Raw genomic sequence first — 26,536 nt, forward strand, 5'->3', positions numbered from 1 at the left:
CTTACCACACAAAACCAATAAAACCACCCAAGCTGTCAGCTCCACAAAGACAATAAACTTGCCTGCTGTCAACTCAGTGAACAGGCTGACTTTCTGTTTCAGGAAATAAAATTACTACAACAATTGTTAATAATTAATAAAACCAACAAAACTAAATGTAAGGTTTTGCAAAACTACTGAAAATTGAATGTTAACCAAAACAGGCAACTTTAGGGAGAAGAGGTTTCTATTATTTGATTTTCAAGTCACATGATAATGACTGAAGACAGACGAGTAAAACTGAGCTTACACAAACATTACTTGAATTAACTTTTTTTTCCCCCCCACAGACATAGCAAGTATGTAACCTTATTTTGTTTTTTCAACAGCAAGCAGGTGTTGGAGTCCATACAGACTTAATTAGAAATTAGATCAAAAAAGTCATGTATTCAACTTTAAAAAATCACTGGCCTTTAAAAATGTCAAAGTTGGGCATAAAAGTAATCCTTTACCAGTTATTTTAAAAAAACATAAAGGCTGTAATGTTTTCCGAATATTGCTTGTAAGTTTTCCAGAGACTGTTAAGGTGGAAGCTATTGAAAGTTAAAATCAATACAACTCTACATAAAATCTTTGTGATTTATACTTTATTATTCACTAATTGTGAAGAACTTTACCTGTCGCTAGATAAATGGGGTGGTTGTTTGCTGGACTCCACGCCTGCACAGCTGTTCGTTCAATTTCTTTTAGCTTCATTTTCTAGGCTCTGAAAGAATAGACAGATAGAGCTGACATGAAAATAATCACATCAGAAACAAAGTATTCCCCTTACCAAGATACCATGAGAACAAATTGCTCTTAATAGAGTGAAGTTACTTGCTACTTCCTGACGTAGTGAATACAGTTTTACTGTAATGAATCAGGATATTTTAGACTTCGTTACAAAAGACCCCCCACAATCCTAACTATGTGACCCCAGATTTTCTTTCACATATGGGTCTCTTTTTCATACGTCCCAATTACAGGAGAGGGATCTAAAGGGGATCTAAATTAAACAACATACTCAAGTCTTCAGTCCAAGCCGGTTTAAATCAGCTGCAGAAATTAATTTACACAAATGTATCTTGCTCTAGCACTAGTTGCTCTCTCTGAACAAGCAGATGTCAGTATATACATAAGCAAAAAGGGAGCAGAAGGAATGTCAGAGCAGGCTAAATTCCAAGCAGAAAAGTGACGTGGTGACATAAAACAAAGTGCAATGCTATCATGTGCCAATTCAGTTAATGTACTTTGTTCTGGTTCCTATGAAAAGCAAAAGCTAAAAATCCCTTGATTTTCTCTTTGAGTCTCTTTGAGCAAATGGTAGAAGGTGAGAAGAAGTAATCCACAAGTAACTACGGGTTTCAATCTCGGCACTGACAATTCTTTTTATTTACTCAGGATAGATCAACCTGTAAAATGGGAACAAAAGTTCCCCATGTCACTGGAGAGAGATTAGTTGGGCAATAATGTAGCAGGGTAACTGAAAGTCAAACATCAACAGCAGGCAGCCGGGAGGCTGCAAAACTGAATATAAATACAAATTATCATCCTGTGCAGGATCCCATTCTTGCCAAGGAGAAAGCACCCAGCACCTCCCCATGGCTGATGGAGACAAACAGATCTTCTAAGCATCATAAATGATGTGTGGACATAGCATTCACAGACTAGCAAGGTCACTCTCATAAGCAGTTCCTTTCAGGCTTGGCTGCATTGCAGCCTTATAGCTTTAGCTAATCAGAACTGTTAACTATGCATTCAGATTGTATCGTGACAAATAAAGTAAAACTATCAGCAGGCAGCACAGCAAAACCCTCTGCATCCTGTCAGCTTGCTGTGATTAACTTCTCCTGCTTACTTGACACTGTTTGTGTAAACTACAATCTATATCACATGGTCTTCTGTTCAGCTGCAGGGCTACAAGTCTCAGTGTTTCAGAGTTTGGCTTTACTCAGGCCAGAGTACAGGTGTTTATTCACAACCAAGTTCATAAATGTACCTTGCTGTGGGCTTGCCAGCCCACTGTCTGGCCAAAAAAGGGAAAAAAAAAAACCAAACAACAAAAACCAACCCAGTTTTGAAAAAGCCTTCCATCACCTTGTGGCTTACATGAAGCTATGGCCTCCTCAGGTCCACACAAGGGGAAATCTGGTCAGCATTACTTTGTGGGCTTGGACCTCCTAGCTAATAACTCTACACCCTTTTTAGGGTTTCTTCTCCATCACCAGTTAGAAGTTAAGTACATCCTATCTCTCCCCCATGCACTTTCAGGATATGCTGTTTGACTAGAATCTATTTAATGTTTTTCAGCATTAGTCTGCAGCAGTATCCCCCAAAGCTCAAACTGCCTACTTCTATTCTCACATTAACCTTATCCCGACTTAGCTGCTAAGGCCCAAAGGAATCTGAACAGAACTCTTGTACAAATAAAGAAGTGCAACTATTTTTTTCATGCACCCTAGGAACAGAAGGGGAAAGGTCATCTCCTCATCACCATAACATATCTCTAAAACTTACTTTCCAATTTCCAGTGCACATTTTGTGTGGTACTCCTTAGGGGTCCACCATATTCCCTATGCCAAGATGTTCCAGTGCCTACTCATTTGTGCAGAAACACTGTCCAGATCTCCTCCCTTCATTGGCAGAGGGGAATGAAAATATCCCCAGAAGTCAGGTGAATCTGCTATTGCACAAGGCTGTACCTGATTCCACAGATGTGGGCAGGCAGGACAGCTGGTACGTTCCTTGACAGTCCCTTTCTTGCCCCTTCCTCCTCCAGTTATAATCCATCAGTTGTAGGAGCTGACTATATCCAGGCCTCACTGTTTCTTGGCTTTTGAGAGGGCAACTTCCCTGTAAACATTAATAGACAATGGCCAAGAGACCTCTTCCCTGTAGGAAATTAACTGGTAAGGAAACAATGAAGAGTGCAATTATCAAAAACTTAGGTGAATGGTAGGAGCTCCCACTCCTTACCTCTGTGCTGGACTGACTGCATGGCTGGCATAATTTGCATTTAAGGTGCATACAAAGATAAGGTGCCAAAATTGTGCAGAACAGTATGGATCAATTGCTCAGCTTTTCTTGTCAATAGATGTTTTACATAAGAAAGTCACACTACTCTTTTCACCAATTTAAGTCAGGACAGAATGCAAAGGTAAAGTGTCTTAGCCATGGTAACACACCTAGATGCAGGAAAGCAAACAAGACACCATTTAGAGCGGCTCAATGTCAACAAAACAACTACAGAAGTTCTGGATCACAGGTATTGAACAGGTACACTGTGTCCATGGTCCTGAAGGCAAACCAGTAGTGGTTCCAACAGACTTGAGAAGGCTCACAGAAGATATGTAAGAAGCCAAAAGATCACAGGATCACACCACCTCTTAAGAACCTCCTATCACTTCAGTTCCACTGCAGCTGAGGCTCTATAGAGATGCAGCAGCACATCCTCCTTAAGGGATTGGGCTCTGAGTTTGGAAAGGAAAAAAATGCCTGATTTGAGTCTTACTCTTAGAGTAGTGATCCTTCTATACACTGTACATGTCTGTATCCAGGACAGGATTCACGATCCTTAAAGCAGGAAAAAGCCCTTCTTTAGCAAACTCTTGTGGCTGCCCGAGAAAAATTCACCAGTATTGAACTCTTCCACAGTAGAATTTTTAGGGAGAGGTTGCCACCTGCTGTCATCTCCCAATATAGCCTCTAAGACTTCTGAGAAAGCTCATGCTTTTCTCAGGACATCTAATTAATTAATCATGACAATTCCTCACACTCCTTCCACATGTATCTGATTACAGATCTAATATATTAAGGAATCTCAGCCCCAAAGGGAGTGGAAGGACAGAAGCATCATCTCCCCACAGCCTTCTCCAGCCATGGCTTTCCTGCACAGTGACCTTAAAGTGTCTGCAAAGCAAAACCCAACCGATCAGAGCACTTCCCACCAGAGAAACGGAGAGAAACAGTGAAAATTAAAAGCACGTAATCTCAAATCACAATGACCATGCAAACAATGCTGACAGAGACAAAAATTCCTCACCTGTGTTGAAGCGAAATACTCGTGGCTTTACAGTACATTGTAAAAGACCATGGTTGTTTTTTTATGAGCTAATTGACCCTCAAAGCTGTCATGATAATTATCCCTGGTGTCACTCTAATGAGGCCTTCTCTCCCTTGCACCACCCAAATACTATCAATCAGAAATCCCCTCCCACTGATTTTCCCAATCCTCCTCCTGCCACTGGACACACAATCATTCCTCTCCGAACAATTCCTGCTGATACTGGACTTCCAGCACTGGACACAAAGGAGTTGATAAGCTGATCTCCCCCACTTAGCTAAAAGTGAAACTTGGGCAGAACAAAAAAGACTTGTCCAAGGTCACCCGGGGGACAAGCAGACACTCTAAGACCTGAAAAAGGCACCTCAGCCACGAAACAATTGTTAAGACACAAACTGCGCCTATAGTTTCCACATCCCAACATTAAAATCTCTGTACTGCCCCTTCCCTTTGCACTGCTCTGACACTCTCCTTTCACAGCTCCCCAACACCCTATGGCCAGGCTGTTCTCGTACGTGCTTATTATAAACCCCGATTACAGAGACACTAATCTCAGCTAATCACTGGTGTGTGCAAGGTGGAGTTGTTGCAGGGCAGGGCTCAGCACATTCCTCCATGACAGCTCCCATGGTATATAAAAAAACCTCTTGTGCCCTGCGCACTTTCAGAAGCTGATGGCCATTGCACGGCACCGCTCAGACGGCAGTGCGCGTACGTCCCAAGGCAGCTTGTCCGAACAACAGCCTTACACCGTGAGATGGTGAAGACGAGCGAAGGTCTAGGAGGAAAGCATTGCCCTCGGACACCGGGTGTCACACACAGGCTCTGGGCTACGCCAGAGGCCTTTCCGCGGCCCAGGTCACTCAGAGGAGCTCCCCGGCCGCTCCCTGCCGGCTGCCGGCCGGCCGAGGGTGAAACGGGATCCGGGGTTCCCAGGGCAAGGACGGGGCCACGGGCCCTGGGGACGGAGTCGTGACAGCGACAGCGGGGAGGGGGCGGGCAGGGCAGCACAGCAGCCCCGAGCTGGGGGGCCGGGGGCGCGGAGGGGCAAGGGCAGGGGCGGCCCCTGGCGCCGGGTCGGTGTCTGAGGGCGCGGGGCCGGGCCGGGCCGGCGGGAAGGGGGCGGGCGGCCCTTACCGCTCGCTGCCGTCCCTCCGCGCCTCTCGCTCCCCAGCCCGGCGTCCGACGGTGGCCGCGGGGAGCCCGCCCGGCCCACCCCGCCGCGCCTGCGCCGCCCCGCCCCGGAACCCGGCCCCGCCCCGCTGTCCCCTCGGCAGCGCCCGGGGCTCCGTCTCCGTTCTCAGGGTACCTGAATTGGCTCCGTGCGCTGGTCCCGGAGCGGTCATGCCGCTCAAGGCCTGGGACACCAGAGCTGCAGCCGGGCTCTACTGCCCCTGCAGTCACCCCCTCAGGACTTTGCCTCAGCCACACATTTCATCTATCCTAGGACAGTGTGCGTAAGGGAAAGGAATATATTTTTCTAAAAGCGTTTTAATTGCCAGGAAAAAAAATCCAGAAGGGCCCAGACCTCCTTCGCTCACCTCTCTCCTGGTTTTCAGAAAATCTGCCTGTGTTACAAACCCCATTTTTGAGGATTTCTGAGCCATATTATCTGCCCAACCCATTATGCCTTCCCCATGAAGAAAACCATAATGAAGTTACCCGTTAGAACAAACTGGGATTGGAAGTCCCCCAATGGGGCAGCAGCAGACAGCACCGGTACACTGTGCAAAGAGCTGGATGGGCCTCAATCTGCCTCGCTGCAAGTGCTACATACACCAAGGCTCCTATTATTGCTCTGATCATTTCACTTGTAGACTCCTTGCAACTCTCCTAACACTGTATAAAGTGTCGTCATGTAACTGCTGTGGAATGGTAATTCTTACTCAAGTATCCCCACAGAGTGTTTTACCTCACACAACAGACTTCAGTTTTAAGGTGTCCATAGTTAAAAAAACACTTCAAAACCCTTCTGGGGTAAAATATCATTGACCATAATTTAAAAGGAAGCATTTCTGTAACTAGAAGAGGTGACAGCTTACAAAAGCCATGAGAAACGCTGATTGTTCAGCACCTCCGAAGGAGTTACGAATATTGAGGTGTAAATAAAACTATGTTACTAGCGTTCAATCCCATAACTCCCTTCAACATACATTCTTATACAAACCTCTAAGCAAAGATCCCTTAGAATTTGGGGTTAAAAAATCTTTACAGATTGAAAAATCATAAATTGCTTTCTTTATACATCTGCTGCTCTTAAAGCACAAACCTGAGTCATGACAGGGTGTTGAGAGCAGAGCACAGCATCCAGTTTATAAGAAGCACTCAGAGCAACCCAAGCCCTTGGCATTTTTGATCACCCACTCCTGCAGCGGCATCTAAGGCATAGCACAAGGGAGTTGAGAGAACATTTACTGTAAATCACTACTGAAGGTACCATCTTCTCCTCCAGTAACACGGAGAAAGAAAGAACATGTTAAAGGAAGAGTGGAGCTGGACAAATCTATGAGCTTAATATAACCATATCCATACCTTTCCCAAGCAAACTGTCACTGAAGCCACAGGAGGCCCCAGACCAGTGGTTTGCAGCAAGACAGGCAGACTTCACGGGACAGATATAACTCCAGCCCAGGTGGATGAGCTCAGGCCATAAAGGAGCAACTTGGGCACCTGTGCGCTTGGATGAAAGCCCAGGGGCAGCAGAACACGTGTGGCCAGAGCTGGACTCGCTCACTAGCCCTTTCATACCACTGCCATCCACACAGCTCTGCTATCAGCTTCAAGGTACTCACTGCAAGGCTCTGTGCCTTACTAATGCTTCCTACTGGTCGTACAAACTTCACTTGAGAGGGCATCTAGACCAGGAAGAGATCAAAGTCAACTGCCAGGAAGGGCAGACAGTTATTCACACAGTGTAAGACTCCCAAGGATTGGCAGTTGCCAGTCTGGTTCTGTCTGTCATTTCACAGTATTTGGTGACACTCCAGTTCAACTCCAAGCAGCATCTGCAGTAACCACTTGGCAACAGGAATATCTCATATATAAACAGGCAGAGCTGAGGAATGTTTGTGCACAAGGTACTTAAGTGAGCAGCAGCCCTAGGACTGCACTCAGAACTTTGCCCCACAGATACCATCCCATTTAGAAAAATGACAAAATTTCATCAGCTGTAATTCAGCCTTCTCAAACCAACAGAAGACAACTAGCACAGTAGGTGTCATTGATGTATTTCACTGCAGTTAGTGGTTGAACATTGCAGAACAAGTGTTAACATGCGCCACAGTGAACACTAGCGAAGATTCAATCCCTAGCAGAGCTGACAAGACTCATCGCACTTGAACAACTTTCAAATTTCATAGTGTACCACCGCTGGTGGCTCTTTATTGGGGTCTCCTCCTTTCTCCAGATACAGGTCATTGAAGGGATATTGCTTCGGTCCCTACAAGGAGAGATAAAGAGTGGCAAATTCACCACATTCACCAAGCAAATTAAGAGGTACAAGGAAAATGTCTCATTCCATCCCACCCCCACCCAAATCAAGGCTTGCCATTTACAATGTAAATTTCTATTTCCTAAGTGCTTCAGCCAGAATATTAGACTATGAGGCAAGTAAATTCAGAAATGGGAGTTCTTTGTATAAATCTATGTCCTTGAGGAGAAACATCAAGGTGGTCTTGCATTTAATCAACAGTTCATCTCACAGCATGAGGGCAATATATTGCAGAAGCTGTTTGTGTATTCAGACGCATTTTTCAAGACTACATTTCCGAAATGATACAAATCATGAGATATAACTAAAAAAAAGGGCAAGAGAAGAGAGCATCTCTCTTAAGCAGATGCACACAGGGAGGGAGAATACCTAGACCAAAGAAAGGATACTGTAAGAAGCATAGCTTAAAATTAATTCCCTGTGAACAGGACCTGCTCACTATGAAACAGTATCGGTGAGCTGAGCCAAACCAGCCAAGAGAACAACTCAGGTTAGATGAGGCCACAGAACGTCCCTTGGCCCAGCCCCTGACAGGAGCAGGGTTTTGCATTCACATCCACCACTCAGCTTCAGCAAAACCACTTCTCTAGGCACTGGCAGTGACAAGAAACACAGCTACTCTTCCTCCCTTTACCCTTGGGTTTCACTCACCACGGGCCTGTAAGATGGATAGATCTCTCCAACAGCAAACATGATCAGCATGGTACTCAAAAAGATAAGGAAGTGTCTGCGCATGATATGCCAGGGAACTACTGTGGGGGATGTATCAACCCGGTTCCGAATGTACATGTCAAAGTGCCAGTGCATCTGAAAAACAAAGGAAAACCACTGCACATTTACCTAGAGTGGTCAAGCTGCTTTTCTCAAGGGAAGCAGTACATTACAGCATTCACAAAACTGCCAGAAGCTGCTTCTTCTTCTCCACCTCGAAAGTGGAGATAAAGCCACAGAGGAGGTACGTGATTTACCTACAGTCACAACAAACTGTTGCTTACAGTAAAATTCAAAAGACTCCAAATTTCATCCCATGCTTATACCAGGCAACATGCTTAATTATAGGATAGCAGCAGCTTTTATTTCTATACGTAATCATTCCACCTCAGCTTTGCTCCCCAGCACCACTAGAAAAACATGACATAAATGACAACCCTCATTTATAGAAACCCAGTCACATATCCAAACAGAAGTAGCACTGTTATTTCAAACAAAGAAGCAACTACATGACCCTTGGAAGCTGGTTCCTCTAAACAGGTAGAGCACCTGCTGCTGTTACTCCAGGAAAAGAGCAGGGCTGGTAACAAGCTAATGCCTTTCCTCATGGAAGCAGAAAGGCATTTAAGCTTCTACCTTGAAGTATACCTAGGAAAGTGCCAAGCACGTTCTGCCTACTCTCCTTTCACATTAGTGAGAGCAGAGAACGTATTAATTTGCAGCTCAAGTACTGCCACCAGATTCCCAGCTTTAGCTCCCACAGAACCCAGAGAGCCAGACTGAGAAGAAATCAAAGTTGCCTAAATAGGGGCATCTTCTGACAGCTGGAATGCATCAGTGTATTCCTCTTGGCTCCCCACTGCCAACCTCACGTGCAAGGGCTTGTATACAAGCCTTCCTATAGCAAGCACTACAACACAGAATCAACATAGGTTTTTTTTTCCATGTGCTTTTACAGTCATTACAACATGCACTTTGCTGTGGTACACGTGTTGAAACGCTCTGGCACGTTCATACTATGATATATTACACACACATACTTACATAAACTTTGCTTTTAGTAAAGAGATCTCAAGTCAATTACCAAGCTCAGTAACCCCAGTCAGGTTGCAGTCGTTCACAAAGGGAACATTCACTAAGTGAAGAATTACTCCTGACAAGGAATTTGAGGAACTTAGATTCTGAAAGTTAACGTAGGTGCTCTATTCATAATTGTCTTAAGGACATCTTGCAAACTTTCTTTAGAGAGAACATCCTTATTTGTATTCTACCTCAAAACATCCCTGGAGTAATAAAGCAGCAATAGCTACTTCCACTGATGATGGATATTCAAATGATGGATTCTTTGCTAAACAATTCTGAACCAGGCTCTTGTACTGAGTCAGATCAGGCAAATAAAATGGATGAGACTTTCTTATTCCTATAGGGAAAGTTAAGTTTGTAAAGTCTCCCTCCTCATAAGCTGTTAACTATTCTCAGCACTTTCAAAATATTTACCCTGATGGCCACAGCCTAAGCTTCCCTCGAACTGATTGTCCCTGCCAGCACAGGCAACACACACCTGCACTGGTGATGCAATTACACAAAGAGTTCAACTGAAAAATTTAACACCACATGCATGTATTAACAGTTGCATTGGTGAGTGACTTGAGAAGTGCTACTAGCATTCCTACCGGCTCTCCCCAGTTATGCCTCACGTCTGGCTGGTCCCACTGGTACCAGGGGTCTCTCTCATGCTGAGACTTATTAGGGAGCATAGGATAGTCACCATACCTGTGAGAAACAAACAAAACACCAAACATACAAGAAATCTGTACTAATTTAGATACATTTTGTGGGAAACACTATAGGATAGGCCTATGGAAATGGAATAATTAAATATTACTTTGTTTTTATAGCTTTTACATATAAGCATTTTTAAAATGCATTAAAGCAACTAGCACAACAACCATCGCTTTGATACCAGTCACTGGAACAAATGGCATTCCTCAAAGTGGCCTTTTTAGGCTATACTAGGTGAAATGCAAGCTTGACTGAAATATGGAATGCTAGTTGTCTTGGCACATGTCAAAGTATTTCTGACATCTTTATTCTAGAGATGGCTTAGCCTTGCACTACAACAACATATGAAGTCTCTCGTATTTTATTCACACAGCCTCCAACTCATTCCATTCGTTCCCATTTTAAAACACTGATGTGTCTTCAAAGCTCTAAGCTCACAGCACGGCCAGGCATTCACCAGGGACTACCAGCCTGCAGCACCTCCGCACAAAGCCGGGAGGGCCGTGCTGGCCCCGGCACGCTCCCGGCGGCGGGGGCACGGCACCACCCTGCTCACCCGAAGCCCTCGTCGGGGTAGGGCTGATAGTCCTCCACCCGCATGTTGTACTTCTTCGCGGCGGCTGCCCGCTCCTCCGGGGTGCGCGGGTACGGCCCGGGCAGCATGTCCTTGGACATCTCCGAGGCTGCGGGAGAGGAACGCGGCAGGGTGGGCGCGGGCCCCACCGGCGGCCGCCGCCAGCCCGGGGAGGTCGCGCCGCCCTCTCGCCCCGGTCCCGCAGACACCAGCCCTGCCGCCCCAGAGGTACCCGCCCCGCCGCCAGCCGAGGCCCGTCGCTCCCGCCTCCCCGCTCACCCGCCCGCGCCCCGGGGGGCGCCGCCACAGAGGCCCGGGCCGCCCTGAGCCCCGCGGCCGCCCGGCGACAGAGGACACCGCGCAGCGCGCCCGCCATCATCGCCTCAGCGCGCAGGCGCGGCCGCTGCGCCTGAGGGACGGAGAGGCGGGGCCAGCGGGGGCGGGGCCAGCGCCGAGGGGCGGGTCCCTCGGTGGGCGGGGTCTGCGGGAAGGGGTGAGGCTGATGGGTGGGCGGGGCCGCGGCTTTAAACACCCCTTAGGGGCATTAATTAGTCAGCCGCTGTTATTATAATATTGACACAAGCGCTAGTGGACGAAAAGGGCATTGGTGCGATATTTCGCTCTGTCTGCCGTCCTCTGAAGCGAAGTAATGGGAATTTATGGCAGGCACTGCATTCCAGACGCGGGGCAGCCTCCTGTGGAGCAGCCGGGTCGATGCTCGATGGGATCGATGCCATGGCTGGTGGCGTTATGTGAATTGCCTTTTTTGTATCGGTATCAATGTTATTAAAGTTAATACCCAAATGTAATCGCCTTATCTCCGTGGAGCCTGGAAAAAGCGGACAGCTGAAATGGGATGTTAATTTAGCAATGAGATTCCTCAAACGTAAGCAATGTATTATTGTAAATAAAATCAATATGAACATTAAAGGATTTTGCAGTTTACTTCATTATGTAAACTCTTTGGTAGTTGAACTCATTTTCCTTCAGTTATTCACATCAGCCATAATGGGTAATGTCTCTATAACGATTTACATTATAAACCTTTGCAGCTCAAAAACTACCACAGACAATTTGTCATAAAGCTATTCCTTCTAATAACAGCATTAATTGTAAACCTTCTAACTGAATGAAGATAGTGATGAACCACAAAAACATATCTGAGATACAGCATGCCTAAGGTGGGGCCTTTGTTGCAGACTAGAACAGGATCCTTTCACTTAATCCAAAGAAAGGCCCAGTCATGTCATTTTGGGAATGGTATCTTAATTCAGCCAACTCCCTTGCAACTAAATATGCAATGAAGCTATTTAGTTGGTTATCTAATAAAGTTATTAACACAGAGCCCAACCCTCCAGTGCAGATGCTGAAGATGTTTCCCATGAAGCAGCATTCAGTGCTGGTGCTGGCCCTGCAGCACTCAGCGCTCTGGGGACAGGAGTGTGGGGACAGTGCTGGAAGTAGGGACTTTCGCTTCCCTTAGATGTGAGCTCAGGCCTCCCTGCAGGCTTGGATTGTGGTCTGCTGCTTCTCACATCAGCTCTTCACCGCTGGGTATTTATTTTCTGACTTATGTTTGAGTTTTCCACAGATATGGTTCAAGTTTCCTAAGCACCCTAATATGTTTGCAAATACATTGTAAAAAAATTTTGTTAACCTGTGCAACAGAAGTGCTTTAAATTTAAAGGGTGAGGGGACATTCATTTTCCTAGAAACCAAGCATATTAATAAATTATGGAAGGACAGAGGGAAATCAACTGCATTATTCTCATGAAGGCAAAATTCTAAGCAGCCAGAACAACAACCAGCTACTGTAAGATGAAAAGCACTGACTGACGTGGACCAAAACTTTCCCGAGAGCTGATGCCTAGTGTGGCACGCAGTCTTGGGAAAGTGTAATCATCGTCCTTGCTGTTTGCAGATTAAAAGCCAAATGTAGACTTTGTCTCACACCATAAACATACAATAAGAAAATAACAGCTCCAGCCCCAGTCACACAGCTCATGAAATCTTCCTAAAACAATGTAGTCACCACTGGAAGTTGGATGTTGGTTGCACTGGACAGTGTTACATACATTTTTTGGCAGTAAGTGTTAATTAAACTTCTCGTTTTGAGGCACAGAACTCCGCAGTACGTTTCCCGCAGACAGGCAGAGGAAGCTTGCAGTGCACTATTTCTATCGGGGAAATCGAAATGCCTGAGGAGCTGCGCTCCTGCCCAGCCCGCCACCTTTGAGGGGAAGGGGCTGCCGGCTGATGGCATGCGGGGCTCGGCACCGAGGCTTCACAGACGATCCCCTCTGTTTTTCGCGGTGGGTCTTTTCCCGCCTGTGCTCGCAGCCCTCACAGATGTCCAAAATCCTTGGGCAGGGCCAGGACGCGGAGAGCGGCAGAGCCGCCCCCGACCTCCCCCCGCTCGGGGGCGCTGCCGCCGCGGCCGCCGCCGCTCCGTCCTGCGCTCTCTATGGTGCCCCCCCGCTCCCCCGCATCCGGCGTTGCCATGGGCGCGCAGCTTCCGCTTCCGGCTCGTTGGTCCGGGCTCTCCGGCGGAGGCGGCGATGGCGGCGGCCTCGTCCTCCTCCTCCTCCTCCTCTTCCTCTTCTCCCCCTCCTTCTTCCTCCTCCTCCTCCTCGGCGGCGGCGGCGGCAGCTGCGGGCTGCCGGGAGGGCTCGGCGGTGGCGACAGGGCCTGGCTGGAGCGACTCCCAGTTCCGCCGCTACTCGTTCGAGACGCGGCCCATCCCGCGGTTGAGCCACAGCGACCCCCGCGCCGAGGAGCTCATCGAGAACGAGGTGCGGGGAGTCCTGGCCCTGTCCCCCCGGGATACCCCGCGGCCTCGGTCGTTGCCGCTGTCCCATTCCGTTTTGCCGTAGTGGATGTTTTTCTTCGATGCTGCAGCGCTGAGTTGTGAAATTTGCAGGAAACGTTTGCTTTAAGCGCTTTGTTGTCGGGATGGAAGCCGTGGGAACGTTGTGTAAAGCCACGGACACGTGTTGGTTGTTTTCTAAATCCGCGTGAGCACAGGCATTTAGACTTGCTTTGCGTGGTGGCTCTGGTATTGGTTCTGGACCAGCTCAGTCTCGTGTTGCTGAGATCGCTGGCTGGGTGTTTAAGGGAAGTCTGCAAGAAGGGATGTTGTGCATGCACAGCTTGGGAACACGACGCTGCCGTTCCGGGTTGGGTTGCTGATAGATGAGATGGATGATGTCCTTTGTCTTCCTTATGTCATGGAGGGGTTTTTTTGCTGTAGAAGAGATGGGGTAGAGTCAGTTTTTTGACAACTGAAGGTTGTTTGTGTCCGAGACAAGTGCTGTTGCTGTTTCTGGATGCAAAGGTATCTTTTTGTAAACACCTTTTCACAGCTGAGGCTGGAATGGACCAGACAGAATCTACTATGTCTCCTGGCTACGTGGCAGGACCAAGCAGGCCTAAAAGTGTTCCCAGCTAGTGTTTGTATAACCTCTGTGTTAGAGATTAGCTCAGTAGGTAGTGGAAACTGTCCCATTGCTACCAGGAGCTCACCGTAACTCCAGGCCACCACTTTCTTAAAACTTCCTGTCACGTCTTGCTTGTTTTTCTCCCCAGGACAAGGGATCTGATTACTCCACATCCCTTTTCCAATTCCCCATTTTCAAAGAGAGTTTGCATGGGTGCAGTAATGAATGTGATTGTTCTCAAGTTCAAGAGGTCCTTGAATCAATAAACTTCCTATTTCTCTCTAGGAGCCCGTGGTGCTGACAGATACAAATCTGGTTTATCCTGCTCTGAAATGGGACCTGGACTACCTCCAGGAAAACATTGGCAATGGGGACTTCTCAGTGTATAGTGCCAGCACACATAAGTTTTTGTACTACGATGAGAAGAAGATGGCCAATTTTAAGAACTTCAAACCCAAGTCGAGCAGGGAAGAGATGAAGTTTGCTGAGTTTGTGGACAGACTCAAAGAAATACAACAAAAAGGGAGTTCTGAGAGGTAAGTGATACATGGAGTGTGGAGGTTTCTCCATTTTTTCAGGTCTGAGTAGGAGGTAAGTTTCTCTTCAGTGAGTGTTGATGATTGAATCCTCTCAAATTTTTTAAACTTTTTGTTTGTTTTTAATAATCCTGCTTTACCTGCAGGGCTATTAGTTGACAGCACCCTTGTTACCTAATTAAAAAAGTCATACCATTAGTTAAATAAACTGTTCTCACTGGCTGCAGGAGTTTATTTTTTTCTTTTCTGTCCAAGGCAGGATTTGAATAGAGAAAGAATTAAGCTGCAGGTTTTTTTGGCAGACTCTGGTATTGATAGAGGAGCTTAGTAATCTGATGAAAAGGTACAGGCTACAGCACTCAGGCTTTTCCACAGAATCCCAAGGCAGTTGGTGCTAACCCTCTTTGAGAAATACGAGGCAAAGTTGTGTTGTGCTGTGTATTTGTTGGTAGTGATGCCCTGTGCCATTAACAGAGTTGTAAGTTACTGAGAGGAGCTTCATGTGGATATGGAATATAACTATCAGCAACTGTACTTAAACCCTTAGTTAATTCTGTCAGTCACCAGTCCTCTAAAAGGACTTAGGGATGCTTAATTGTATCTTAATTGGAAGCAATGCAGTGTCTGTGTCCACTTGTCATCTCTGCCCTTCTCTTCTTTCTCAGCTTTGGATGTGCTTTTTCCAAGAGAGAAGGCAGTCTTTATGCTTAAAAATGCATTTTTCTTCCAGCACTGTGGACAGCAGTCTGCAATACTGTGATTGTTGGTACATGTTTGATTCGTCTGATCCTCTGTGTCCATATGTAAGCATGGCTTTAAAGTAACTTGATACTGAAACGTGCAGGCTTTCCCGAGCCCTTTTTTGCCCTTATCTACTTCTACTGGAAGGGGAAACTGATACTGCAGATGAGTTAGAGGGGTGACATTTACCTAGGGATTAGTCATGAGCATATCTGATATTTGATAACAGCCAGTCTGTTTAGAGTTTCCTCCTCCTGCACTGAGAGAGGGTTGTTCTTGCTTAAAATTTTCTTTTTCCCTTGATTGTTCAAGCAGAACTGAGTTCTGTTCTCTTATGTACCAGGAAATCTTTCAGCAAAGTTTGGGGACTTATTGAACCTGTTTCCTTCCATAGGTGTTTATGGTGTGTAGTGGTAGAACAGAATCTCTAGGAATTATGTCTCTTTGTTTTGAAATCTTTCTGAAGAGATAGAGGTATATCCATGACAAAGCTTAATACTTGATTTCAGCTTTTCTCTGTAAAATACAGGCTATATCTGCAGCAAACCTTGAATGACACAGTTGGAAGGAAGATTGTGGTGGATTTCCTTGGCTTCAACTGGAACTGGATTAACAAGCAGCAAGGGAAACGTGGCTGGGGACAACTGACTTCTAACTTGCTTCTTATTGGCATGGAAGGTAAACAGCTTCCTCAGACTGGAGGAGAAGGGGAGAAGATTTGGTCAGCAGCTCTGTATTTCAGTTCCAGAAGGTCTTTCAAATGGATTTCCCTTTAGTTTCTGAGTGTTCCTTCAGAGAAGGCAGTTTAAAGCTTTGGGTTGTGAGTGGACTGTTATCACAACTTGGGTTATAAAGAAGAAACAATGAAAGGAATAGCCTGTATTTCCCCAGGGATGTATTGTGAGTGCCTGGATGTAATCTGCTTATGGAAAGGCTCTGGGTGATGCTGGTAGGACTGTGTTTCCCATAACTGCTAATCATATTCTGGGACCTGTTTACTGTTTACATGCTTCAGAACCTATAGATTTAAAAAGCTCAGAGTCTGCAGATTCAAAATGCAAAACGGTTTGCAAGCTGAGCAGGTTTAGTCCTTTGGGCTTTTCTTAGTGTGCCCAATGTCTGCCCAGGAGGAAATTTTATTATTTTGTGAAGCCTTTTTTCTTATTTGAGCTGCTACACTGTGAGGAGGAATTCTCTTTTGATTAAGAGGTGAATTTTTTCTTGGAAGGTTCTTAGCAGGCACTGGGGAACTTGAAGATGGGTAAATTCTAAAAGTATCTGAATAGAATAAAATTCCAAATCCATATGGAGCCTGACTCATAGGCAGGTGCCTTAGAAGACAGAGGTACCACTACACTTGACAAGGAGAACATTCTTTCAGAAAGTAATCTCAATAATTGGGTAAGGAATGTACACAGTTTTGTGAAGTGGGATGGTCTATAATTAATGTGGCCATCACATCCAATTATAATGTTCAATAACACAACTTAGATGTTTTTCTCCTTTGCAACAAATCATACTCAATTTACAATAGTTTGTCCTTGCCACTTGTTTTACTAGCTGAGAGAAGAGAACTTCATGTAAAAGCACTGTACCAGCACTTCCTCCCAGCACTTCCTTCCTAAATCAGGCTATGCACAAGAACCAAGGAATTGTCTTGAACCAGCGTGTGCTAGAAAAGGGAATGTCTTTACAGGAGCATGTGACTGTATGATCTATTTAATGAAGTTATGGGGCTAACTGTTGTCTTAATTCTTGCAGGCCAAGAGAGTAATATCTGAGTGGCAAACAGCCTGAAAAACAGTTGTGAGGGGTACAAAATGCCCCACTGTATTTAAAGATTTGATCAAATTTATGATTTAGTGGTGACAGTCAAGCACAGTTAATCAGACTGAGGGGGTGCTATTGGGAGCCCTAGTGACAGAGATTTGTTTACTTGTTTTCTTGCAAAACTTCTAGGACTTTTTTAAAAATCAGACTGTTAAACTCCTTTCTCTAGACTAATAATTTTTGAAAGTCCATTCCACAACTTGTCATTTAAACAAAGTGTTTTATGAAAAAGCTTCCTGTCAACATTCACCATCTGCTGTTCATTAAAACAAGCTGGAAATCCTAATCCTGTAGAGCATAAGTTGCTGAATATGGACTTAGAATGGAAATTAAGTGGAGTAGCAACTGCTCAATAAAGGTTGACTGATATAGTGATCAGATATAGGGATCACTACATTCCTGTAGTCATTTTCCTTGTTTAGTTTTCTGAATATGTGGGAGTGTATTTTCTGTCTTTAGCAAGGAATATAACATGCTTCTCACTTTCATACCTGTACATGAGAGTGTCTTGATTATCATCTTCTCTCTCTGTGTAGGGAATGTGACACCAGCTCATTATGATGAGCAGCAGAACTTCTTTGCTCAGATTAAGGGTTACAAGAGGTGTATCCTGTTCCCTCCTGATCAGTTTGAATGCCTCTACCCTTATCCTGTGCACCATCCGTGCGACAGACAGAGCCAGGTGAGAGTAGCAGCTTTGTTCTCTGCTCCATGCCAGAAAAGGGCAGTTGTAAAGGTTCTAGGTGGGAGGAAGCTGCACTGGAGTTAAGGCTGCAAACCACTTGCTGAGCTTTTGCAAAACCTGTGTTTAGATCTGTTAATTGGTGAATACATTGAGAATAGATGGAAGGACCAGTGGTGTCCCTATTTGTGTCTGGTCCTGACTTGCAAGTGCTAGGGCCATAAATATCTTCTTACTGATAGCACAACTGGGCTGCAGTTGCCACCTTCTCTGTTCTGTTTCATTGATCACTTGGTCAAACACATGTTTGCTGACAGCCAAATTGCAGGATTCCTATCTTGCAGTGAAGTTAAGATACAAATGGGAATGTAAAAGCCATGTAGGGAAGATCAGGATTATTTGATATTGAGATCCTGTCACTGCAGGAAGTTCTTCTGAGTTTCTTAATGTTTTCTTCTGTTAGGTGGACTTTGACAATCCCGACTATGAGAAGTTTCCAAACTTTCGGAACGTGGTTGGCTACGAGACGGTGGTGGGTCCGGGGGATGTGCTGTACATACCCATGTACTGGTAAGAAGGATGGCAGGACTGCACAGTGATCAAAACACAGAGGTTTAAAAGTTTTTTCCACTTAAAGTGTCGTGTTGACACTTGAATATTTTGTTTTGACTTCTCAGGCAGCTGTGGTATTTTCTGTGATATCTTGGGCCAGTCTCCCATCTGTTGGATGGGAGTAGTAATTTTCCTGACACCATGTTATTGTACATCTCCACTACTGTGTGTGAGATAAGGATCTATATTTAAATAAGGAGAGCTTTCCGGAAGTTCTGAGGTCTTGATGCTGGAGGTATAGGGCAAGGCTTGTCTAGTGCTATCTGAACTCATCCATCCAAGGTATTTCACTGTAAGCTACAGCAATAGTTCCTTTTCTTTTTTTGTGTGATTTCCATGCAGGTGGCACCACATTGAGTCTCTCCTGAATGGGGGGATTACCATCACTGTGAACTTCTGGTACAAGGTAAGTATAAGCCACTTCCTGCACAGCTTGGATAGCTCCATCCCAGAGGATTTTCTCAGGTAGAGATGTATTGGCATGCATTATCAATATGAGAACTTCATGGCACCAAATCCTTTGCTTTAAAGCTAAAAGCTTCTTTTTTGAGTTGTGTGTGAAGAACTGGTTGAATAGGAAAAGGTGGAATAATCTGCCAATTCAGGAAGCATGCAAATGAGCTCTTTTTGATATTTCAGGGTGCCCCAACCCCAAAGAGAATTGAGTATCCATTAAAGGCTCATCAGAAAGTGGCCATAATGAGGAATATTGAGAAGATGCTGGGAGAAGCCTTAGGAAATCCACAAGAGGTATGAGAAAGAACCATGTGGTCACTGCTGTTGAAATTGTTAAGGCTCAATGCAAAACTCAAGATGTCAAGCTACTTGGCTCTGCAGGTGTCAGAATGAAGGTAGGAGAAAGCAGGATTGCTCTTTTGCTGTGAATGGTTCTTCCTGAAATCTTCAGAAAGTCCTTTGCTTACAAAAAGGCAAGCTCTTAAAATTATAATTCTGGAAAGGATCACTACAAACAATAAAGGAGTTGTTCTTGTATGTGGGGAAGGGTGAATTTGGGTACTCCCAGGAAAGTGTTGCTCCTGAACTCTCCTTAGCCATCTGTGCAGCATCAATAATACCCATTATTTGCAAAAAAAAAAAAACAAACAAACAAAAAACAAAACTGTTTCATCTGTTGAATCCAAATCTCTTAAATATAGAAATCTCCCCTATTAAGTAATGTGTTTCCTCTTTAACCTGTGTCTTGCTCATCTGTGAATTCTTTGCAATTTTAACCAATGGGTATATAAAAAGAACCCCAGATTGAAGTACTTAGAGTATGACTTTGAAGATCTGCTGATCTGAAAATGGAAATACGGGATGTGGATAGAAATATTTTCATGGTCTGTAACCCTTACCACTGTGCAGGAGCTCCTCTTTAGCCTCTCCCCTGAGATTATTTTACTGCCACAGCATGCTGAACTTCCCTCTATGATCAGGCAGTGCTGAGACACGGGAGTGACCTTGACTGAAAACAAAACCTTAGCAAAATCATCAGTCCTAGCCCCCCTTTGAAGAGACCCCAAGGACCAGAGAGGATCCAGTGAGTAAGAATGCCCTGCAGAAAGCCACCACTGATGACTGTTGGCTCCTTTTAATAGCATCTACTGAGAAATCACGAATCTAGGGTGGGAAGTGAAAATATTTCAAACATGTTTCCACCCTGGATGGAATGTTTTGGTGACAACTGAAGTTGGGTGTTGATAGAGAATTCTGCAATTTTGGTAGGGTATTTAAGAATGTTCTCATGGGTGCACCAGTGTTTTATCTAGAAAATATTTCCAAAGTGATCCGGTGTCCCTTGGGCTCTGCACCTGCCATTTCTGTGTTAACTGTCCTGGCTAACAACCTGTTTTTGCTTTGAACAGGTGGGTCCTTTGTTGAATATGATGATTAAGGGACGGTATGACTAATGCCTGGCTGCCCGGGTGACTGATGTTGGAGCTGCTTTGTTCACGAGCAATGGAAGATTCTGAGCGCTAGTATTGCACGCAGCACTTAACAGACTGATGGGTTTCCTGGCCTATCCTGGCCCCACTACAATAAAGGGGGCTACTGGAACTGCAAAACCATTAGTACCCCATTCATCTTCCACTCTCATCTAACTGAACCTCCCAAGAAAGAGTCTGCACTTATTGGAAGCTGGATTCATGCTCACTAACTTGTTTTTTTTCCTCCCTCTGCCCTGTTTGCCACAACAAGGAGCATGGCTTCTGGCACTTGGATGTGTTACTTCAGGATTTTCAGGCATTTGAAGAAGAGCTTGGAGGATAACCAGGAGTGATATTCTTTCCTCAGCCTCATGGAGTTTGGCCCTCCTGGCTGGGTTTATGTGTTGGTGCCTGCAGTGGATATAAGGTGGGAAGTGATAGGTTTCACAGTCCTCTGTTGTTAGAGGACCTGTCCATGCTCAACTCTGGCACCTTTTTGTATAATGGAAACTAACCTGTAAGATGGCCTCTGTGTGTTGAGCAACTGGACAAATGATTCAGTTTCTTCAACCTAAGACATCTATGCTTTGGATGTAGTACAGGGTAGAGATCAGAATGAATTTATCTAGTGTGTGAGCACCAAATCCTATGCTCTCCAAGTAACATCTGTCTTGTATGAGTCTAGATAACACTCCTTTCTTACAGCTTTCTCTGGGGAGTGAAGGCTCCTCTCCTGCTCTTCTGAAGCTGCAGTGTGGTTAAAAGGGGATGTAGCATTATGAAGGGAGATGCATAAATGCCAGGGCACTCTTCAAGTCTTGAATGATTAAGGCACATTTTTAAATTAAATTCCCCTGGGTTGCTGAGCTCGACTGTCAAAACCAGTGTCAGATAGGTACAGAGCCTCGCTTCTCCCCACCAAGGGTGCTGGCTCCTCGGACTAACACAGGAAAGTGCCCTTTTTACCGAAACTGCAAGAACTCAAGTGTGTGTGGCTGCGCGCAGGTGCGCGTGTTTGTATGATGTTGTGTGGCTCCTGTCCATCAGTTAAATCCATGCCAGTGTGTGGTTCCCTTCCTTGTACAGTCATGTGAAAGAGTTCAGGGCTTTCTGTTTAAATGTGATTAAGTTTATCTTGATCTCTCTGTGTTCCGGGACTTGACATGGCAGGCTGGGAAGTGACAAGACCAGGGCACACGAACCAGATTAGAGTCCTCAGTAATCACCCTGAAAAATAATTTTGCTTTCCTCCTCTCCTTCCACGCAGAAGCCTTTGGCTCATATGGAGGCTGGCTTTTTATTCCCTGAGGTGTGCTGCACTGCTATCCCTAGTTTGGGGGGGTGGTGCAAAGGCCTTGTATATTTAATGCGGTTGTAATGGAGCTGGAGGTGGGTGAAGCTGTTTCATAGCCCATATATCTCATCCCAGAAAATAGCAGAGAATTTGTTGAGACTTCCCAGTGTTTTCCCTGTTGTTCTTCTGGGCTTGTTCTGACTTGGGATTCTGATAAAAGTGTTGAGAACATGCTGCTCAAGAAGTGCTCCATCTTTGGCTTCAGGTTCCACCTTTTGCTAGGACAGTTCAAGCACCACTTGCAGTGGGCTTGTTTTTTATAAAGATGGAAGACTTCTCAAACAGGAGGTCCTGGAGAAAGTTTTCTGGCTGCTTTACTGGTCACAACAAATGAAGTGTAATTGGCAGCTACAGGGTCCTTGTTCAAGAAATATATCTGTGTCACTGAGTAGTCTGACTGCCATGTTGCAGACTCTCCAGAGCTGTGGTCAGATCCAGATGAAGGTCACTCAGCTGGATACTTATCAATGCTTGGCCTTTGAGTAAGTGGAAAGAAGGCTGACTGGCCAAAAGCAAGGTCTTACCAGGAATGTTGGTCACATGCCCTTGGTTGAAAGATGCTCAAACTAAATCCCATCTCTGTGCTATTTATTCAGCACATGGTAGTCCTCAGTACTGCTTAGACACCATCAACTCTTGAAGCTCAGGGTGGGAGTTCATATCCCATGTGGAGAGAGAATGGTACTTGCAGAACTTTTAGGATCCTTTTTTTTTTCTTTTATTTGCCAAAGGTCTAACTTTTAAAGTGTCTGAACAGGTTTTGCTGCACTTGACTTTGTGAAAGCTCATTTACAATGCACTGATGGACTGACTCCCCCCCTTCCCTTTTCACCTTGTGCTTTCAATGCCCCTTGCCATGGTATTGGGAAGCTGTGTGTTCTCTGCTAGGGGTGTGTGTGCAGGGGTTGGGGTGTGACAAACACACGGTACCTTCTGAAGTGTAGTTCTTAAATACAACCAATGTTGAACAACAGAACTGTGTGGCTTTATTTTGTGTGTGGCTTTACAGGAGAGCTGTATAAGGACCTGTGTGTATAAAGCTACCTTCAGTCTTTCTAACAGCTCCACTTGTCTTCGCTGGTGAAAGCTGCTGGTCTCCAAAACTGCCTTCAAAACAGCAATACCAGCTGCATTATTGTGTGTCTTCACAACTTTCTCCGTACTACTTGTGTAAGCGTGAAAGGAAAGTTGGAAATAAGATGGTATCCTTGAACCCCATCAACAAGTGTTGGTGGGGAGGGAAAAATTCCCCTCCCTGCTAACCTGAGTGGTGTCACTATGCTCTGGTCACTGTTGAGGTGATGGAGCAAACTACAAAATGAGGTCTAATGAACTCTTGTCAAGGAGATTTGGGGGGGAAGCTTCCTTTGTATGTTAGCAGCCTTGGGTAGTGGAGTCCTCTCTACCTAATAAAGACACAGGTTATTTTATGGTAATATTATCTGTACAGAAGTCTTGACATCTAACTGTCGTGAAATGTTGGCTAAATCTGACTGAATGTCTAACATAGTAAAATGGGTAAGAGTTGAATAGACAGGAGGAATGTTGGGGGGGGGAAAGGGAGACAGATGTCTGAGCCTGGGCTACCCCAATTGGCATTCTCTCCTCATGCTCTTAAGGGACAGGGTAAATGTGAAGGCAGTAGGAAAGACAAGTGCATGAAGTTTTCTGTGACCATGGGTGATCAGCCTTCCCTGCTGTGCCTGCTGGGATCATCATCTCTGAACACACTTGCTTCTGTTCCAATGGACTTAGTGGTCTGCTATGACTGATCCTGTAGCCTTTCTGTTGTGCACTTGCCTCCTGGGTAGCATGCACAGCTGGTACCACAAAGCTGAGAAATGTCTCAGGTTGTACAGAAGGGAAACTGAGGGATGAGAACTGTGTCATTTGAAAACTCAAATCAGTCTCAAAGATTTTTCACTTGTACTTTTAGCGTTGTTTTTTTTTTTTCTTTTAGTACCTTGGGTCCCTTAATACTTTTCTTCTTTCCCTCCCCCCGTTCCCCATTTCCCTGTTCCTTGAAAAGTGAGATTTTTCTAAGGAGAAGTCTCTTAATCCTTGTAAATCGTGGTTACAGGATCTTTACTGTGGAAAGAGAATCTCATGGATTTTTAGACAGATGCACTGGTTCACCTCCTTGGTGATTAGGGTCATACTCAGCTCAGAGAAATTTGGAATCGTTAATCAAGTCCAAGGTGAGGCCAACAGGTCAGAATCAGGCCAGGGTTGAGGAGGTATGAGACACAGCTGCAGTGCAGGGGCAGTCTAATGCAGCTGGGGCTGAAGTGGGACACCCTCGGTGTCAAAGCAGCTCTTGAAAGAAGGGTGGGCAGGCCCGTGCCGAGACTGCTGCTTCTTTTGTTTGTAACAGTTCTTATCAGTGAGCAAGCCGACCTTGAACACAGCCAACTGTGCTTTGAAGTCCTAGAATGGGGGTGGTGCACTCAGGGGCTCAGCAATCTCCTGGCACGTGTCTGTTGATGCATGGTCCCAGCCCTGGAAGCAGAGCAGCAACTGCAGCAGAGGGTACTGCCTTTGCAGATGTGTTTTTACAAAGTACTTTTCTCTAAGCCTCCCTTCTGCCACATGCGTGTGAGGAGCTTCCTTGCACTCTGGTTTATGGTCTTCATCTCCTGTTCTTGTTACGGAACAGAAAGCACCTCTCCCATTAATGTCCTGAGAAGTCCTGAAGCCACCATCTTCCCTGCATTAGTGCTGTCTAGAAGGAAAGGAAAAGATGCTGTTACTGTGACAAACACATGCAAAGTAAGTTCTAATTACTGCCTCGCAAAGTCAAATATTTGTTGCAAGCAGAGGACTAATTGTGGGGGGAGGGAGCGGAAGTCGAGGCTCTTGAAGTGTAAGTGGAACAGATGCCCGGACGCCTTGGGGAAACGCAGCTTTCCTCTACAAATCAGAGCTTTAAATTACAAGGCTTTTACCAAGGAGAACAGTTGTGGGAAGTCGTCTGCTCTCATTTGTGTAATGGCTTCTGTCACTGGTGATTAGACACAGGATGAAGGAAAAGAAATTTGACAATTAGGAATGAGCGATCATTAATCAGAATCTTTGTTAGAAGGAGAAAAGGGGGGGAGAATATCCCACAAACAACGGAGGCAGCCACTAGAGCCACAGTGAAGTCCAGAAGATGCATAACTGAGTGCTGTTGCTCCACAGAGCCCCCTCCACCTAGGTACAGAGCAGCAGCAAGGGTCTTGGCTGGGTTGGAAAGCTGGTGGAGAGAGGCAGCTAGGCAAAATCCTTCCAGTCCTGGTCAGTGATTCTCAGGTATCTGCTTAATAAGGGAGAGAGCATGTCTGGGAGTGCTGTCCCTGCCCCATTGACACCTTGCACTTCTGTCGGTGTCTGGCCACAAACTGCCGGCAAAACCCACAGAAACAACTTCTGAAATTTTCAGTCTCCTTTCTCCGCACCTCACATGCAGCCTTGTGGTTTCTGGTGTGGAAGAGAGCAGGCAGGGGCCTTGGCTGGCATGCAGAAAGCTTAGGATGAGCAATGTGAAAGCAGTTCTAGGCTCTTTTCTTGATAATGTCATTTCCTACAAGAGCAAGGAGTAACCTGACGGACTGCATGACAGGTGAAGAAAAGGCAGTGGTGACTTCTCTGTGTCTGTCATTTGCTGGCTTAGCTCATCATCCAATCATACAAAATCCAGTATATGCATTTGTTTGGGTTTTGTGGATTTTTATCAAATTATTGATACACGTGAAATCTATGTTACCTGCTTTTTCTACATCTGTCATTTAAAGTCTTGTCAGATTAAACATTTTGGTATAGTTTACATGAAGAGGTATTTTCTCTGATTAAATCAACAGCTATAACTTGGGAGGGGTCATGACAGACTATTTGTGGGGCATATAATGTTGGTTGGTTCATCTGAAGACTTGAGCTTACTGGATTCATTGATTTCAGTGGCAAATCCTGTCTTTGCAAGGCCGGGTCATTCACTTGAGGTGAAGGCCTGCATCAGTGTGATTATTCTTTCTGTGACTGGAAATCAAAGCAGATACTTACAAAGGGGAGAGCTGAAGCCATGTTGCCTCATTCCCAGCTGGCTCTGAGCTCAGACAAATGATAGCAGCTTGACTTTTCAGCTTCTTCCCATGGCTAGTGTTCACCACAGGAGCTCAAAATGAAAGAGAAAACAGTGTTAGATCCTCAGGACAGGATCTAACAGGGCTTTTTGTCCAGATCTTACCATGACAGAAGTTAGGAGAATCACTGGTCACATTGCTTGGGCTGGGGAGATGTGTCAGGTAGTGAATTTTATCCCCTCTTATGCAGGTGAGAGAAGAGCTGCTTCTCATTCACAGCAACGTGGTAAATGCATGTTTACATTTTGAGGAGTGCACCTCATGCTCTTTGTGTATAGTAAGGTAGGTTGTGATGTAGTGGGGTTGCTGTCAGAATTCACCTCACAAACTTGCAGTAAACCCTGAGCAATCCCAGACTTTGACACGACAGGGCATTGCCCTTACTGTAGGAAATGTCACTGTGCTGGATGGCAGGAGCACAAGTGTGACTTTCATCTCAGTTTCAGTTGTGGAGGGTTTTTTTCCTGAATAGTCAGGATTTGCTATTGAATGCCTTGGCAGGGAGGAGCTTTGGATGTGATTTGAAACCTCTTGGGAAGCCAGGAGGGGAGGAGAGTGTATGCTATCCTGTGTGTAGGTAATCTGTGTTACAAGATCTGCTGCATGCTGTGTGCTCCCTGAGCTGCTTAAGCACCGCTGGCCTCATGCAGTGAGCTGTGT

The 26,536-nt window shown here is 45.4% G+C and overlaps 3 protein-coding genes across 7 annotated transcripts in view; 1 reads left to right on the plus strand and 2 right to left on the minus strand.

Annotated features, from left to right (window-relative positions):
• SEC31B (SEC31 homolog B, COPII coat complex component) overlaps positions 1-5,312 on the minus strand; it is a 36,230-nt gene extending 30,918 nt beyond the window's left edge. For 2 of the 5 annotated variants that reach the window (XM_027700042.1, XM_027700037.1), the window contains exons 1-2: positions 5,219-5,312; positions 657-745 (exon numbers count right to left, since the gene is read on the minus strand). In XM_027700042.1, the coding sequence (XP_027555843.1) occupies positions 657-735 (79 nt within the window). In that variant the 5' untranslated portion in view covers positions 736-745; positions 5,219-5,312. Of the gene's footprint in view, positions 1-656; positions 746-1,042; positions 1,206-2,535; positions 2,779-4,060; positions 4,184-5,218 lie in introns of those variants that run through there. The other 3 variants (XM_027700038.1, XM_027700040.1, XM_027700041.1) reach the window with 3 other exon arrangements.
• Positions 5,313-7,291: 1,979 nt separating this feature from the next.
• On the minus strand, positions 7,292-11,028 carry NDUFB8 (NADH:ubiquinone oxidoreductase subunit B8). The gene is made up of 5 exons (XM_027700179.1): positions 10,918-11,028; positions 10,621-10,747; positions 9,956-10,055; positions 8,223-8,378; positions 7,292-7,520 (listed from the first exon to the last, which is right to left on the minus strand). The coding sequence occupies exons 1-5, from the start codon at positions 11,015-11,017 to the stop codon at positions 7,428-7,430; spliced, it is 576 nt and encodes a 191-aa protein (XP_027555980.1). The 5' UTR covers positions 11,018-11,028; the 3' UTR covers positions 7,292-7,427.
• A 2,133-nt stretch (positions 11,029-13,161) lies between these two features.
• Positions 13,162-22,731, plus strand: HIF1AN (hypoxia inducible factor 1 subunit alpha inhibitor). The gene is made up of 8 exons (XM_027700079.1): positions 13,162-13,430; positions 14,361-14,611; positions 15,882-16,030; positions 17,719-17,864; positions 18,328-18,434; positions 18,819-18,882; positions 19,116-19,226; positions 20,342-22,731. Exons 1-8 carry the CDS (start codon positions 13,197-13,199, stop codon positions 20,384-20,386), a joined length of 1,107 nt encoding a protein of 368 aa, XP_027555880.1. The 5' UTR covers positions 13,162-13,196; the 3' UTR covers positions 20,387-22,731.
• The last annotated feature ends 3,805 nt before the right edge of the window (positions 22,732-26,536 follow it).

The sequence above is a fragment of the Neopelma chrysocephalum genome, unplaced genomic scaffold, assembly GCF_003984885.1.
Source record: "Neopelma chrysocephalum unplaced genomic scaffold, ASM398488v2 Primary Assembly neopelma1_143, whole genome shotgun sequence".
NCBI classification, from domain to species: domain Eukaryota; kingdom Metazoa; phylum Chordata; class Aves; order Passeriformes; family Pipridae; genus Neopelma; species Neopelma chrysocephalum.

Coding starts and splice junctions, on each gene's coding strand:
- HIF1AN (XM_027700079.1), top strand. CDS start 13,197: ATGGCGGCGGCCTCGTCCTCCTCCTCCTCCTCCTCTTCCTCTTCTCCC. Junction 14,612..15,881: donor CAAAAAGGGAGTTCTGAGAG/GTAAGTGATACA, acceptor TGTAAAATACAG/GCTATATCTGCAGCAAACCT. Junction 19,227..20,341: donor CCTTAGGAAATCCACAAGAG/GTATGAGAAAGA, acceptor TGCTTTGAACAG/GTGGGTCCTTTGTTGAATAT.
- NDUFB8 (XM_027700179.1), bottom strand. CDS start 11,017: ATGATGGCGGGCGCGCTGCGCGGTGTCCTCTGTCGCCGGGCGGCCGCG. Junction 10,056..10,620: donor TACCCCGACGAGGGCTTCGG/GTGAGCAGGGTG, acceptor TGTTTCTCACAG/GTATGGTGACTATCCTATGC. Junction 7,521..8,222: donor ATCCATCTTACAGGCCCGTG/GTGAGTGAAACC, acceptor CTCTCCTTGTAG/GGACCGAAGCAATATCCCTT.